Here is a 17,468-nt window from a genome sequence, read left to right on the forward strand (position 1 = left end):
GCAGTCATCATATGTGTTAAGAAACTTGAACCATCCACTTCAGTCATGTAGAGCCATGGCAGAGGCCAAGGTCACCCATAGCTGAGACTCCATGGTAACTGGTTGCAAACATCTGTATTTTACAATGTTAGATATGATGCCAATCCTAACAGACTCCCCATCAGTGTTCCTGTAACTTGAAGCATCTGAGCATACGAGATTCATAATTTCTCTTTGGTTAATACAATATTGGGCACCTCCCTGTGCGTGATGCCAGATGGCACTGGAGACACTCTGAACACTTCCTTTATTAGACAAATACTCTGCCTGCACCTGAAGAAAGGTTTATTTTTGTTTTTGAGACAGGGTTTCTCTGTGTAACCCTTGCTGTCCTGGAACTCCATCTGTAGACCAGGCCGGCCTCTAACCCAGAGGCCCTCCTGTCTCTGCCTCCCAAGTACTGGGATTAAAGGAGTGTGCCACCACCACTTGGCAGAAGGGAGGTTTCACCATGAAACCTTAAGGGCAGTTCAGGTTTGACTGAGACTGGGAGAGGAAGGAAATCTGTGTGTGAGTACAGGTGAGGGAGAGAAGGGAGGAAAACCCGTGTTTCTCCAGCACTGTACGCGTATCTCAGGACTGTCTAGACTAGAAAGCGAACAGCCCGGGTGGGTGAGACACTTAGAGAGAGCTATTCTCTCAGCTGCAATGCCTTGGAGCAGCCTGGCAGCTCTTGCCCTTGGTATGCCTTGTTATAACATTCTTTTTTTGGTTTTTCGAGACAGGGTTTCTCTGTATTGTTTTGGAGGCTGTCCTGGGACTCGCTCTGTAGACCAGGATGGCCTCGAACTCACAGAGAGCCGCCTGCCTCTGCCTCCAGAGTGCTGGGATTAAAGGTGTGCTCCACCAACGCCCGGCCTTGTTATAACATTCTTAACCCTTTATCTAAAGATGCCTTTTGTCAAAGGCAACCTCAAAACTTACCTGAAAAAAAAAATAGAATACAGTCAAGAAATCAGTTTACATGAAGAGAGGCTACAGAAAATGTGAAGTTTGCATGGGGACATAGGGGCAAATCCTTCAGACCAGAAGTCCTACAATATACCATCTCCTTGAATCATTGTGAGGACTGTAAACTTACCAACAGTGTCACATGGTTCATCTTTGTGAACGCAGAAATCTGTCCTGGGGGGAAAAAGATACAGTCAGTACCCTGCAGGAATAGGAGAGGAAAATACACCAACGTTGGCTAGTACTCCTGAGATGTTGTCACTTTAGTTTGGACAATTAACAATGACAGTAAACCCAGTCACCACATAGAAGAGCCCCATTTTAGATTTTTTTGGCATTTATTTGTAAGGTATGCATGCATGTGCCCTTGTACACATGTAAAGGTTGTGGTCATTTGAGTGAAAATGGCCCCCACAGGCTCATGGGGCGTGGCACTATTAGGAGGTGTGGCCTTGTTGGGGTAGGTGCAGCCATGTTGGAAGAGGTGTGCCACCAGGGGTAGGCTTTGAGGATTTTAGAAGCTGAAGCCTCTTCTTGCTGCCTACTGACCCAGATGTAGAGCTCTCAGCTACCTCTCCAGCACCATGTCTACCTGCATGCTGCCATGCCTTTGGCCATGACAAAAATGAACCAAACCTCTGAAACTGTAAGGTAGCCACCAATTAACTGTCTTCCTTTAAGAGCTGCTGTGGTCCTGGCATCTCTTCACAGCAATAAAACCCTAAGACAATGTACGAGGGAGTCAGTTCTCTTCTTCTACCAGGTGGCTTGTGAAGACAGAACGCGGGTCACAGGCTTGGTGACAAGTACCTTTACCCCCTGGGCCACCTCACCGGCCCAGGACATCCCTTTCACAGCTGAACGTCTCCACACTTAACCATTGGAAAGAAGTTATTCTTTCAAGAGGTGAAAAACATTAAAAGGTGTTTTTGATCAGAGACAATTAATTACCTGTCAACTGTAGGGGTATCTCAAGCCACTCAACTTGGAAAGCTGTAAGGGTCATTACTTACATCCATGGAAAGGCAACAAGAAGTCATTTCTAAAACTGGTGTGCAGTTGGGGAGAGTGGGAAAGCAAAGATACAAGGCCTGGTTCTGCATGCCCCATGGGCTCACAATCACCTCTCTTGATGATGGCTGTGCCCTGCTTTTCCATCAACAAACATCCCCAAATGCCCTTCCACAAATTCCCAGTTAGTAAACAATCACAGAGCGCTGGTGGGGCCACTATCCTGACTAGGAGAAGGAGCTAAAGGAGGAGAGTGACAACCCCAAAGCAGCCATGAGTCATTTACCTTAAATACATAAATAAGTAAATCCTAAAACTGTCTTGATACTAAGCACAGGTATGATGGCAGCTAGTAGCCCTGGTCCCAGCTGACCTCCCCTGGCTGACACTGCATTTCCCTGCAGCATTCACCATCCTCCAGCTGACCTCCCCTGGCTGACACTGCATTTCCCTGCAGCATTCACCATCCTCCAGCTGACCTCCCCTGGCTGACACTGCATTTCCCTGCAGCATTCACCATCCTCCAGCTGACCTCCCCTGGCTGACACTGCATTTCCCTTCAGCATTCACCATCCTCCACTAGTCTTTCACTCTAGTCATGTAGACTCACAGCAGGATTGGGTGCACAATTACACTGGGAACGATGTCAGAGTTTGTCCCTCTCCTTCCATCCCACCCATCGCCATCTGTGTGCATTATTCCAATTCCCAGTGTGCTGTACGTTAAGGAGCAAATCCTGCATGTGTGCATCCCTCGGCCTACTGCTGCTAGGCATGGATCCTGAAGATCCAACTGGCCCCCTCACACCCGCAGGCCGTGGTTCTGGAGGTGAAAGGTTCTGTTTGGCGTCTTGATGCACAGATTCCCAGGTATGTGCTGACAACTGAGCAACTTGGGGCAGAGTCATCTCACCAAGCACACTGGGCATCCTGCAGGGGCAATGACAGGGCCGGTGGCATGGACTGGAGTAAAAGCTTAGGCGTGACCAGAGATCAAGTGGGGAGATTACTGCATCTGCCACTCAATGGGTTTTGACTCTGGACATTTCTGAGTTTTTCATAAGAAATATGTACATTTTGAGTTGTCCAATTATTCTAATATCATTTGTCAATTAACAGGTAAAAGTGTACATATTTATACAATGCAAATATGAGGCTGCAAGTATACATTGTGAAATTATCAAATCTAGCTAACAGAAATGTTCATCACATTTGGTACTTGTTTGGGGGTTTCATGGGTTTTTTTGGTTTGTTTGTTGGTGAGAATACTTAAAACCCACTTTCACAGTGATCTTCAAGCATGTGCCTCTGTGAATTGTACAATAAATATTAGAGCACAGAGAGAAAAATAAAGGCCTTTAAGAAGACCAACTATTGTGGGAAAAATTTAAGCCCCTTATTATCATGATTCTACCCCCAAGCCAAACCATTTTTGTGGAAATTAAGTGGGGCTAACATCCTAAGTTGTCTGAGCAAGTCTTCTGTCCTCACTTTGCTGAGGTTCCCTGATTTCTGAACAGTAAGCAGAATGGGCAGGGAGAAAACTAACTGTGGGGTGCTGAGGATTGGGACTTGCAGAGGTATCTCAGCAAGACCCTCAGCCAGCCCTGCACGCTTGCTTGCTTGGGTGTCTCCCTGACTATAGAAGCGCCGAGCTGGACTGGGGGAGAAACGCCGGGCGCCTGTCTTCCTAGGTCAAGCGCAGAATCAAAGGTAAAGCCACTTGGGCTGGAGCCCCGGTCTTCTGTGTGGCCTTGGTTGGCCTCCAGCCACAGTGCACATGGTGGCTGTCTACAGCCTGGACACACACAGCTGTAGAAAAGCTGACTGCCCCTGCTAGCCATGACATCATGTTCACATCCTCTGTAGCAGCCAGTGTTCAGGAGAACAGCTCCCAGGCTTAGCCACAGCCCCAAAGGGAGAAAGAAGAGGAAATCCTCACACTGGCCAGATTTGAGGCCAGAAGACAGGGATGCTGTCCCTCCAGCAATGCCTGGCCTCTTGCATTTCCTATGAGACAGAAAGGGTGGCTCTGGAGAGCGGCCACTGCCTTGCATCCCATTTCGTTGCGGAACACCAGCCCGCTACTATCTCAAGCGTAGGAACTGCAGCCCCAGCTTCAAGTTATCCACCAGGCTTCTCAGCCAGCTCCTTTTCCACCCACCCCAGTGCTGCTGCTGAGTCAACATTTGCAAAGACATCCTCTGGGGATATGGCTGAGCAGTGACTCATCCACTGAGCTGCTCCACAGAAGCAAGAACAAGGACTAAAACAACCCCGAGGTATCACTGTGAAAGAGAAAAAGAAAATGTGCCCCTAGGCCCTTGCCCAAGTGCGTGCATGCGTGTGTGTGTGTGTGTGTGTGTGTGTGTGTGTGTGTATGAGTGCGTGTGTGTATGAGTGCGTGTGTGGCGTGCATGCATATATGTGTGTGTGTGTGTGCGCGCGCGCGCACGTGTAAGTGCATGTGTAAGGGCATGTACATGGTGGGGGTAGGTCAAAAGATGATGTTGGGGATCTTCCTTAATTTCTCTCTACCTCAGTCTTTTGAGACAGGGTCTCTCACCAAAACTGAACCTTACCAATTGGACTACAGAAGCAAGCCACCAGTTCCCCACCTGATCCTACAGTCTCTATTGCCCAAGTGCTGGAATAACAGACATGCACTACCTTACTTGGTATACTGGCTGGTTTTGTGTCAACTTGACACAAGCTAGAGTCATCATACAGAAAGGAGCCTCAGCTGAGAAAATGCCTCCATGAGATCCAGCTGTAAGACATTTTCTCATCTAGTGATTGATGGGGGAGGGCCCAGCCCATGGTGGGTGATGCCATTCCTAGGCTGCTGGTCCTGGGTTCTATAAGAAAGCAGGCTGAGCAAGCCATGAGGAGCAAGCCAGTAAGCAGCACCCTCCATGGCCTCTACATCACTCCTGCCTCCAGGATCCTGTCTTCATTGAGTTCCTGTCCTGGCTTCCTTCAGTGATGAACAGCAATGCTGAAGTATAAGCCAAATAGACCCTTTCCTCCCCAACTTGCTTTTTGGTCATGGTGTTTTGTTGCAGCAGTAGACATCCTAAGACACTTGGCTCTTTGAGGTTTTTATAAATGACCTAACCCAGAAATTTTGCCAACTCTGATTTTGATGACATTTATTTTCTCTGGGGAGTGTGGGAGGAGTTGCTTTTCATTTTTAAAATAAGGCCCCTTCTAAGGATGTTCTCTCTCCCTTCTGGAGGCTTCCCTATACCTTGGCGACAACTTATGTATTGTATACTTGAAACTGATGAGTCCATCTGATATATTCTCACCTCAGAATGTTCACTAACTTCTCATGAAAGAAAATAGCAGAAAGGCAAAAAAGTATTTTTAATTATGGTGTCAGGAGGAAATCCCCTATGTTAATAATATTTTTAATAAACACCAGAATTCCTAAGTTTTACACTGTTATAAAAACCACTTTCAAAGTAGGGACACTTGAAAGTTTAGCTGAAAATTCCAATTCTTGGGTTGTTTAAAACAAGCTCCTCTCCAGGAAGGATTTTTAGAGCTAATTTAATTTACCTAATTAATTTCATGTAGGAAACTAATCATAATAACGTATGGTTATGCATAAACATAGCTCCACTAAAATCCTGCTCACTTACCAAGTAGAATCCACTCTCAAAACATCTGTCCTCCCCTACCACCCCAGGCCTTTAGGTGTTCCATAGAAAGTGCTATAGTCGCCAAATTCCCAAGTGAGTGGTGGCAGTCTCTGGCTAGGGAAGATAGGTGGCCAGTACTTCTAAGAAGGAGCACCAGGCAGTGCCAGCACTCATTGGCTGGCACGTCCAGACCTGCAGCAGGCACGCCAACTCAAGGTCCTACCATAGCCATCAATAACGAGACTGGGCCCAAAGCATCCCATAGGCGTTTAACCGAATCCCATAGTAGCAAATATTCTCACAGGGAAGGAACCACATGCTTACAGAGCACTTCTCAAACCAAGGGGCTGGCAGCTGATGAATTTTCTAGAGGAGGGAGCAGGCATCTGTCTGCAGCCTGGTAATGTAATGACTATAAGGTATATGTGTTCTCTCTCTCTCTCTCTCTCTCTCTCTCTCTCTCTCTCTCTCTCTCTCTCTCTCTCTCTCTCTCTCTCTGTGTGTGTGTGTGTGTGTGTGTGTCTGTCTCTGTGTATGTGTGCACCCACACATGCACGCTCATATATTTGTGCAGCATACATGTGTGGGTGTGTATTTACATGTGGAGGTCAGAGGTCAACCTCAGATGTTATTCTTTCTGAGGCCTGTATCTTTTTCTTTGAGACAGACTCCCATTGGCCTGGAGACTGTTAATTAGGATAGGTTAGGCAAGTCATTGAACCCCAGGCAGCCACCTATCCAAACACACACACACACACACACACACACACACACATGCACGCACACACGCACGCACACATGCCTACTCCAAACACTGAGGTCCTCGTAAGAGGATAATCTGGACACAGAACAATCTGGACACAGAAAGAAACATGGAGAGAAGGTGGGGGAAGGGAAACCCAGTTGAGGTATCCATAGCTAAGGCCTGTCAGAAGTAAGAAAATAAGGAATGACCCTCCCTTTGAGGATCTGGGGAGAGTGGAGTCTTACCAACATCCCAATTTTGAATATGTAGGCTTCAGAATACAAGGGGATAAATTTCATTACTTAGTGTCACCTGCTTTTGGATAGTGGCTATGGTACCACAGTAATGCAGTTGCTTGTGGCTTCAGAGGCCACCCTGGGTTTCTGCTATGTATTTCTGGGCCCCTTGTATGGAAGGATAAGCCCAGTTCTGCAGTCAGGAATGGACCTTTACCCATGTTTCAAACCGAGTCTTCATGTGACATCCATGGGCATCCAGAACTTGGCAGTTTTCTGGGGGGGGGAGGGTTCCCACTGTCCTGTAAACAGTGTGTCCTGTGAGGCTATGCAGGTCATCCACGGACCCACCTAGAGCTCCTCCACAGACAACTCACAGCACCCACTCTCCTCCCTACCAGGTTGCCCAAGTTAGTTGGCAACAGTCGAAATCCCTGTCAGCACCTCTCTTGCCGGTATTAGTACTCTTCTAATACTGCCACCAGGGCTAATGATGGCTAGCACTGCGGGATAGGCACTGCTTATAGGCACGAGCTCATCATTTCCTCAGCCCTCAGGGGCTGGACCTACAACAACCCCCATTTGACTACTGAGAACCCAAATCCCAAGCAAGCAGACACAGGCTTGACTTCCACATCTGGATTGCTAACACGATCGCAAAAGGTTACTGCCTTTTTCCTACTGCTTACCCGATCCAAGCTGGCCCCAGGCTTACCTGGTCACAAACACAGCAGCATCCACAGAAGGTGAATCATCCTTCCCTCCTGGTACCTGGTTATTGCCAAGGTACCGTGCACCCCCATACTCCTCATTCTGCCAGTGACAGAAGCTCTCCAGGGACCGCTCACCATGATGCCCAATGGATAACTTGGCCTAAAAGAAACGGAAGGGGGTAGCCAGAGTAAGTGTCATCTAGGAAGCTAAAGTTGCCACCCAGACTCTATTGTGGAAGGGAGATGCCCTTGAAGACACAATTCAATGATTCTGCCCTAAGATAAAAGACCAGAACCAAAGGATGCTCAGGATGTCTCCAGGCCACCAGGGACTTTATCCATAAGTTCAATGATGATTGTCATGAAAGCAAAGCAGTCTACTTCTCACAAGTATAACAGTCTACAACACCCAGTGCACTCCCTCCATGTCTATGACTGTTTTGCCTTCTTGTAGGCAGCACTGGCTTGAAGGGAGGCGCTCAGCTGAGACAGCAAAAACAAGGCTGTGCTGAGTCCCAATGGGGCAGGAGCTCCCCGTCACACTTCTGAGACCTTGCCCAGCGTCCCATCAGTGTAAAACATCATGTGCCAGACCTTGCAGGAACAGGGGCAATGTGTGAGCCGCTGGCTCAGCATTCCCTTGAGATTCTAAGCAGCCTGCATACTCCCATGGTTCTAGACTCTCTTCTCTCACAATGGTGCCATCTTCAAAGTGAGGTAGGTGAACAAGTCAGTTCTCCCGAGGCCCTTCCTTAGCAGTCACAGTCAGGGGAAACTTCCAAACCCACTAAGTTCCAAGGGTGCTCTGAAAGGCACCTACTGAGACTCACCGGACGTTGTCGCAGCAGGACCAGCTTGGTGACTTGAATGTTAATTTTAATCCCGAGGCTCTGGTGCTGAAACATGTTGTATACCTATTAACAGAGAAAAATAAAGTTGCAAATATCATTCTTTACATAAACAGTGTTCTGGATGGTGGCTTGTAACAAAGAAAAGATACTAAAGAAATCTGTATAAACTATGGATATTAGATTAGGCATTAGTCAATATTGCTCTATAGCTTGTTAACAAATATACTGTATAAATGCACGATGCTAAAAGTATGGAAAATTGCTCATGTGAACTCTATATTACCTGCTCAATTTTTCTATACCTTTAAAACTGTTCCAAAATTCACAGTATTGTTAAAAAAATGAAATGCAGTTTGTATTCTTCTAGTATGAGAAAAACTAAAAATAATAATTACATATAACTCAAATTTCAATATCAATAAAGTACAGTTTAAACAAAAATATATACGAGAACATTTTTCAGATTCTATTAAGGTTTTCTAGCCTGGAGGTGGTGGTGCACACCTTTAATCTCAGCACTTGTGAGGCAGAAGCAGGTGATCTCTGAGTTCGAGGTCTGCCTGCTCTACAGAGCAAGTTCCAGGGCTATTACCTTAGAGAAACCCTTACACACAAACACACACACACACACACACACACACACACACACACACACAAATAAAACACCCAAAAACAAACAAACAAAAAAACCAAACAAGCTTTCTGAGACCAAAAATCCTCAATAAAGGTGAACCCAAGGCCAGAGAGAGCTCAGCAGGTGAAGGTGTTCACTGTACAAGCTTGATGACCCACATCCACCGCCAGAACTCACATTAACCCCCACCACCTCCCAAAACCCAGATACTGCAGCACAGGTCTGTAATCCTTGCTGTCCTACAAGGAGATGCCAGACAGAGACAAGAGGAGAAACACTCAAAAGCACTCAGGCCAGCTGGCCTGGAGGATTCAGTGAAGCAGAAACAGCAAGACAGAGCCCTCTTCAGCAAGGTAGAAGGGAAGAAACAACTAGAAGTTGTGTTCTGATCTCCACACACGATTGTGGCACAAAATGCCTGTATTCACACATACGTGATGCATACACACACACACATACACACACACTCACACACACACACTTAAAATGTGCAGCACAGGTACTGGGGAGACGGCTGAGCATGGATCCGCTTGTTGCTCTTCCAGATAAACTAAATTCGGTTCCCAGCAGTCATGTCAAACAGCACACAACTGTATGTCACTCCAGTTCCAATCTGATGCACTCCTCTGGCCCCTGCAAGCACTCACAGATACATGACATACGCATACATACTCAAAAGTAAAAATAAAGTTTTGAAAACATATAGTGTGGGTGATTTTTAAACAAAGAAATGGATGTTAGGTAATTCTGGAAGAAAAGTCAAAACTCCCACCTCAGGCTTTCATGCAGAACTACCGAAGGCAAGAGGGAGACAGACACTTGCAATATCCCAGCCTGTGTCATGTTTAATCCTGTTGGCATCTGTATCTTTCCCACTGATGAAGTGGGCTTTTGTAGGTGAAGCCACGAATTAAAGACTTGGAGCACATTAGCAATATCCTGACTCAAAGCCAGGCTCATCTATCCAAAACGTCCATCTTTTGCTGTGTTCCCCTAAGTCCTCATCCTAAACAATGGCTGCCACCGAAGCACATTACAGTGACAGTGCACGCTCTGAAGTCCCCCCTTTGTGGTCATTTGGTGTCACCCAAATACACATACATAAAGACTTGGTTCCTGGTGAGGAGCCGTTAGGTGCTGGAGTGTGTCTGTGGGCCCCCAAGGTTTCTCTCTCTGTCTTTTAGCATCAACATATGCACCACCATTGTCGCCTTGTGCCTTTACCAGACTCCAAAGTGGTGGGTCTGCCGGAATCAGACCTGAGCTTCCAATCTGTGAGCGCAACAGAGCTTTTCTCTATGAAAAGTTCTTGTTTTGGGTATTTCATCATGGTGGCACAAGACCTACTTATGTAAAATATGCCTCCAGCCAGCAGGACCGATTATTAAGGGTCTCAATATCAAGAAGTCCTAGGAGGTCTTCTGAGAGGAAGAACGAAAGGCAAAGCCGTACGGCAGAGGAACCGGGTTCACATGAGTGAAGAAACTCTGAACGTGTGCCCCAGGTCAGTACAGCCAGCCTGAGTTCCTCTCTCGCACAACAGCAAACGCGGGGCTCTGGGAGCTCTGACGGGCAGCACTGAGGGTGGTCATACGTGTAGGATATGAGGGAACAGGGATGAGGATGTCTTTAATACTCCTCTTGTTTTAGCTCATAGACAATCTGGAAGGGGATTTCATACCAAGAGCATTAAAACTTCCCCTCCCTCATGCTGCTCGTCTACTCTCAACTCAGCAGCAGTGGAAAGTGGTGGCCACGGCAAACGGCAAAGCCAGGTCTGTTCTGGCCAAATGCAGCTTCTTATCCAGAGGACAGTGAGCCTGCAAACCAGGCAAGCACAGGCTGTAGGCAGCTGTGTGACATAGAATTAGCTGTGCCACAGCTTGGACCTTGTGCAGTGAAAGCTGCTATTATGGTCAAATAAAAATCTATCTTTGCATAACTTAACATTCTCTCCCACGAGGAAAAACAAAGAGGGGGATATATTTACTAGCTCTGTTCTTAGTCCCCGCTCCAAAATGTCTTGTCCTCACGCACAAAATAGCTGTCCTTTTTTTTAATGCTGGACCATCCATCCCTAGGCCAATTCTGAAGTTGGTTCTTCATTATCTATTCCTGACCCTAAGGGAAGAGGAGAGCACACAATTTTTTCCTTCTTTGGATATCTCCAGAACCTCCCAATGGCTCTAATTCAATACTTTTTCTGAAATACCCAGCATGAGGATTGGGCCTTAACTGGTATACAACACTTCCAAACATGAAAGTTCCAAAGAAAGAAAGCTTGGTGTTATAAAAGAAAAAAAAATCACTTGTACAGGGCTTTGTCATAAGGGACAACATGTTAAAGTAGTGTGTTTGGGGTTCCGGTGTAGCTCAATGAGACAGCAAAGATGTAGCATACACGTGGTCCTGGGTTCTGTCTCAGCACCTAAACATAAAATAATTAAGTGCACAATGCTTGTAATACTATGCCAGTCAAGACTACCTCGGGTTTAAAGAAATCACAGGCAAACTGACGAGGTGGCTCGGGGGTAAAGGCACTTGCTGCTTAGGCTCATGACCTGAGCTTGAGACCCGGAACCCACACAGTGGAAGGCGAGAATGGACTCCTACAACTTGTCCTCTGACTTCTACACAAGTACTGTAGTGTGGACATAGGTGCGCCATACACACAACAAAATAAATATAAAAGGAATGTAAAAAAAATTTTGAACTATAAGGAATGTGAAGTCAGACATGGTGAGTGTACTGGCTAGTCTTATGTCAGCTTGACCCAGCCAGAGTTATCTGAAGGGAGGGAACTTCAGTTGAGAAGATGCTTCCATGAGATCCAGCTGTAAGGCATTTTCTCAATTAGTGATTGATGGAGGAGGGCCCAGCCCATTGTGGGTGGTGCCATCCTGGATTTATGGTCCTGGGTTCTATAAGAAAGCAGACCGAGCCAGCCGTGGGGAACAAGCCAGTGAGCAGCATCCTCCATGGCCTCCGCATCAGCTCCTGTCTCCAGTTCCTGCCCTGACTGAGTTCCCGTCCTGACTTCCTTCACTCATGAACAGTGATATGGAAGTGTAAGTCGAGTAAACTCTTTCCTCCCCAACGTACTTTTGGTCATGGTGTTTCATCAAGACAATAGTAACTCTAAGAAAGTGGGGTTTGGGAGTAGGTGAGGGAAAGGGAGAGGGACCTGGAACTGACTTGTGAAGCAACCTTGTTTCTTATCTAAATTTAAACTGAAAAATAAATAAAAATAAAAAAAAAGAAAGTGGGGTTTATGCCTGTAACCAGTACTTAGGAGACTGAGGCAGAGGAATTACAAATTGGAGATAAGCTTGGTATTCACAACAAGTTCCAGGCCAGACTGGGCTAGACCATGTGACCATGTCTCGAATTTTTTAAATGCCTAAGTAAAATAGCAATGTGACAAGGCACTTCTCAGTGGTGTTCTGGTCTGCCACACGAACAGAGAACGCAGAACCCATAGACATCGATGTAAGCACCAGGCAGCACACAGTCCCTGAGTTAGAACCATCCACTGACTCCTTGTGTACCCCACATCCCAAGGCTTGCTTGCTTCCCTTGGGATAAATGTACAAAACTATGATGTGAGATGAAAGAAAAAACAGCCTCATGCTCTGAGGGTTGCAGAGAGAGAAAATGATCTACACAGGAAATGGGTACGCAGTGTCAGTTCTAGAAGATGAGGCAATCCTGGATTATGGTTAGACAAGAGGGGAATGTACTTAATGTTACTGAACCCGTGGCTAGGATAGTAAGTTCTATGGTATGTGTATTTTTTTATAATTAAAAGTATAATATGTTCTTAGAATCTTCATGCCCTAAATGGTGGTTTGAATGAGAATTGCCCTCCAGTGTTTCTGGCATTTGACCACTTGGTCCCCAGTTGGTGGCCCTACTTGGGTAGGTTTAGAAGGTGTGGCCTCGATAGAGGAAATACATCACCAGGGGTGGGCTTTGGGATTTTAAAGGCCATACACCATGTCAAGCATGCTCTCTCTGCTTCCTGTCGGTGGTTTGAGATGTGAGCCCTCAGCTCTCAGGCTCCAGCCCCAGCCTCCATGCCTGCCATAACTCCCTGCCATGATGGTAATGTGCTCTTAGCCCCCTGGGACCATAAGCTCTAAACAAACCCTCCCCTTCTGTAAGTCGCCCCCGTCATGGTGTTTTATCACACCAAAGAAAGGTAACTATTACAACACCACTGACTAGTAAGGACAGATGGCATTGCCCCCATGCACCACGGGCATTCTGACTCCAGGAAACCGCTCGCTGAGACCAACCACCACAGCGGAGCATCCTGTCACCTGATACTTGCAGATATCCACTCACTGAGCTCCATGGGGTACAGGGTAAGGCAACATGGAAATGGAAGATCCCTTCAGGCCAAGAAAGCCAGGTGAACAAACCAAGTGCAAGCTTGAGACATGCCTGTGAGACACTCTGTCTTTTCTTTCCCATGGAAACTCATGCTCAGAAGTCCAGAGGCAACAGTGCCTTATGCTTAGGGAGATACCTGGCTGGGCCTGGAGCAGTGCAGCCAATTGTCTGGAAAGTCCGTCCCTAAGTGTCTAACTCTGGCTGTGGTCCAGTAAGTATTCAGAGCCCTGGCTGCCTCTGTCACATTCCCTTGGCATTCTGAGCCAAGCAGACTTGCTGCCAACAGCATACTGTGGCTCTCCTAACTGGGTGATTTGGGGACACAGAGATGGTGGCAATGGCAGGCAGGGACAAGAAGATGGGGTGAGAGATTAGGAAAGATGGGGGGGTGGGAGGTGGGTAACCGTCATCACATATGGCAGGATTTTCACAAAATTGCCACTGGGGTGAGCCAGAGCCTGCTTGGAGTCCTACCCTCTCCCATTCAGACCTCACCCCAAAAGGTAAGCGCTAAATTTACTAAATTCACAACAACTCTAAGGGGGCCCCCGGGCACAAGTTGGAAATGCATACTCTGGAGTCCCCAGACTCCCTGAAACAGAGACCGGCTATGTGTGTTAAGTCTCCCAGGGACACACTGAGGTATTAAGAACCAACAAGCACTCTCACACTGGACTGCCCTCGGGGGTGACCACAGAGAGACGCGTCGTCTGTTTCATATGGTAATAAAGTGAAATCGATGTCATTTTCCCTCCAAACAGCTTGCCTGGACAGTCTCGGGTTTTCATAGCACTCCACAGCTGTTAAGTAAGTGGAGAACAACCAAAACTCTGCCGGTGGCCCTGCTTTCCAACAGTGTCTCTGGTGTCACACCACCTGTTCCTGTCTGCAATTTGTACCTGAAAACATTCCTGCTCTGGTGTCACCCGAGGACCCCCCCCAAGGAGAACCAAATCACACATGCACCAAGGGCTCTACAGTACGTGAGGAAAAACCACAGCGCCCGCTGCACACCCTGGGCAGTGAGGTCACTTTGGACATCTGTTCCAGAGGTAATTTCTGCAGTCTCTAGGGATACAGAGCTGGGAACAGGACTCCATGCCCCCCGCTAAGACAAGGAAAACCTGGCAGCAAGGGTAGTCTGACCATGGTTTACCAGCCCCTACCAGCCACCCCTCGAAGAGATGCCCCAGTCACTTACTCTCCTATGGTTCAGTATCGTCAGTTCCTAGAGAGGTTCCCTTCTCACTGGTTGTATTGGATAGTGTCTCTAATGCATGAGACCCGTGGGGATAATGCATGCCAACGATCCCTGTTGTACACAGAGGTAGACGGCAAGGTCCCTTGCTTTTGGTGCCTTGAGTGGGTGGAAAGGTGCCAATAACCACGCCAAATGGAATCAATACATATCTTTCCTCTTGCTAGTAAGATTCATTCAGTGTACAGCTGTGATTTCCACCATGCTTACACGCACAGTTCAGAGTCAGTGTGTATACACTATTGGACAGCCATCTCCACCATCTGCCTCCAGAACTTGAACACCCTGTAAAGTAAAACTCTGTCCCCATTAAACACTTAACCTCCCCGCATTTCCCAGGTCCCCAAGCAATCACCATTCTGTACTCTGTCTCCATAAACCTGGTGACCCTAGGTAACATACATAAATGGGACCATTGGCTACTTTTCCTTTGTGGTTGACTTATTTCACTGAGCATAATGTCCTTTAGGGTCATCCATTTTACAGAACATGTCCAAATTTCCTTCCTTTTAACCCTGAGTATAATATTCCATTTTGTGTATATCTGGTACACATTGCTTATCTGTTCATCTATTGGTAGGCGCTTTGGTGCTTCCAGCTCTCAGCTACTGGGAATGATGCTACCATGAACACCCCTTCTGCTACATACTCAGATTTCTTTGTGTACAGATCAGGGTCCTGCCTACCAGCAGCCTTTAGAGAAGACCTGGGCTCCTAAATTCCTCCTGCACTCTGATTCCTAAAGGAGAGAGCATAGGCAGCAGACGTCCCCAGGACATAGACTTGGCAGAGGGGATCTAACAGCAGACCAGAGCCTCTAGCAGTGTGGACCAGCCTTGTTCCTGACATACCCTTGGCCTTGATTTCTGCTGCCTGGCCTGCCCTAATCCTCTCCCCCACCAAACCTTCTCAGATTCGTAACTCCTTTTGATCCTGGATAACCCCTAGACCTCTAACACTTGATTCATCTCTTGCCTCGTAATCCCAACTATGGGTGCTGTGCCAAGCTCCAGGTTTCACAAAGCTCCTTGCTTCCCATCCAGAAAGCAAGCCCAGGTTGCCCAAGGCCGTTTTTCCTAGGCCTCTCTCCTCTCCAGCATCCACTCCAGTGTCTGCTATAACAGGGAACAGGTGGGAGGTGGCTCCTGGCAGTTGGGTTTCTACTTTTAACCCTTCGTTCTCTGACACACTTCTTTAAATAAAAAAAAAACCAGGTGTAGTAAAGGGACACAGGAGATTTTTCATTGCACATGGCTGCCTGGGGACTGTGTAAGGTGGGTAGATAATATAATCACATGTATGTGACAATATACATGATTCACTTCCTACTGGGTTGTAAATATAACATAAATCCCTGTACTGTGATTGGGATGCCCAAAAAGCTTTTTTCAGAGCAAATTAATCAAGGGATTAAACAAGTGCTGCCAAACCCCCAGCTCCTTTGTCCTGGTCTCTCCAGATTCAATCTTTGTCCTACAGCAGTCTGTCAGCAGGAGACCCTCCTCCCACCCTGCTTCCATTTCCTGGGCTCTGCCTCTTGGTGTGGACCCCGAGTTTCCCTAGATCTTTCCTATCTCCCCCACAGCCTGCTTCCTAACACATCTCCATCTGTTTGTGTCACAACCCACAGAAGTACTCCTTGGGACCCCATAGCCATCACACTTGTCTAGAATCCAGAGTAGACCAGAACAACCCAGAGCATCCACTCAACTAAAGGCAAGAGCAGATAGTTCCACCGAAGAAACACATCAATCATCATTACCCCAGGTGCCCAGACTGCAGCTCAAAAAACCAAACGTGAACACTCAAGGCAATATACCTCCTCCAGAAACATGCAGTAGACCCTGAGGAAGGGCAAGGGCTTCAAACATATCAATTAGGAATATGCTCAAAGACCTTAGAGAAAATATGAATGCATGTCTTACCATGAAAATACAGACAATTGGGTGAAATAATAAAAATGTCTCAAGGACAACTTAACAAAGAAAGAGAGTAAGCAAAGAAAACCCAAACTGAAATAAAACTGGAAATGAAAACCTCAGAATGTCAAGCCAAAACCTCGGAGGAAAGCCTCACCAACAGATTACAAAACATGGAAGGGAGAATTTCAGGTCTCGAAAACATGGTAGAAGAAATAGATCAGTCAAAGAAAGTGTTAGATCTTAAAAAATAAGTTCAGACACAAAACATCTAGAAAATCTGGGATACCATGGAAAAGACCAAACCTACAACTAGTACAGAGGCAGCAGAAGATCCCAGGCCAAAGACACAGAAAACTAAAGCAAAATCAAGTAACCATCTAAAACAGACCTATAATCCACAGCAAAATAGAATCAGTAATTAAAAGTCCCCAAGCAGAAAAGGGCCAGGGCCGGATGGATTGAGCACAAAATTCTATCAGACCTTCAAAGACTAGCTAATGCTGATGCTCTTAAAATTATCCTGCAAAATAAAAACTGAAGGAGTATTTTTTCTATTGCTTTTTACAAAGCTACTATTTCCCTGACACCAAAGCTACACAAAGACCAAACCAAAAAGAGAAAATTATAGACCAATATTCCTTATGAAGATAGATGCAAAAATCCTTAATAAAATACTTGGGAACCAAATCCAACAACACATCAAAAAGATCATGCACCATGATCAAGTTGGCTTCATCCCAGAGATTCAGGGATGATCCAACATATGTAAATCAATAGATGTAATCCACAACATAAACAAATTGAAAGACAAAATTCACATGATCATCTCATTTAGATTTTGAAAAGGCCTTTGACAAAATGTAGCACCCCTTCATGACAAAAGTCCTGGAGAGACTAGAGATATAAGGGAAATACCCTAACCCAATAAAGGCAATTTATTATTTTTCTTTTTAAAATATTTTATATGTTACAAAAAGATGTCTAATTTACGAACATTCTTTTTTAACTTTCCTTTTATGTATTCTTTGTGTCTTTCATATCATGCCTCTCAATCCCACCTATCTCCC

The 17,468-nt window shown here is 46.3% G+C and overlaps 1 protein-coding gene across 2 annotated transcripts in view; it reads right to left on the minus strand.

Moving 5' to 3' along the window:
• Positions 1-17,468, minus strand: part of Adamts17 (ADAM metallopeptidase with thrombospondin type 1 motif 17) — a 307,470-nt gene that overhangs the window by 232,660 nt on the left and 57,342 nt on the right. For both annotated transcript variants that reach the window (XM_040730601.1, XM_005083951.4), the window contains exons 5-7: positions 8,172-8,255; positions 7,344-7,501; positions 1,121-1,164 (exon numbers count right to left, since the gene is read on the minus strand). In XM_040730601.1, coding sequence (XP_040586535.1) covers positions 1,121-1,164; positions 7,344-7,501; positions 8,172-8,255 — 286 coding nt within the window. The remainder of the gene's footprint in view (positions 1-1,120; positions 1,165-7,343; positions 7,502-8,171; positions 8,256-17,468) is intronic.

The sequence above is a fragment of the Mesocricetus auratus genome, unplaced genomic scaffold (assembly GCF_017639785.1).
Source record: "Mesocricetus auratus isolate SY011 unplaced genomic scaffold, BCM_Maur_2.0 Super-Scaffold_4256, whole genome shotgun sequence".
NCBI lineage: Eukaryota > Metazoa > Chordata > Mammalia > Rodentia > Cricetidae > Mesocricetus > Mesocricetus auratus.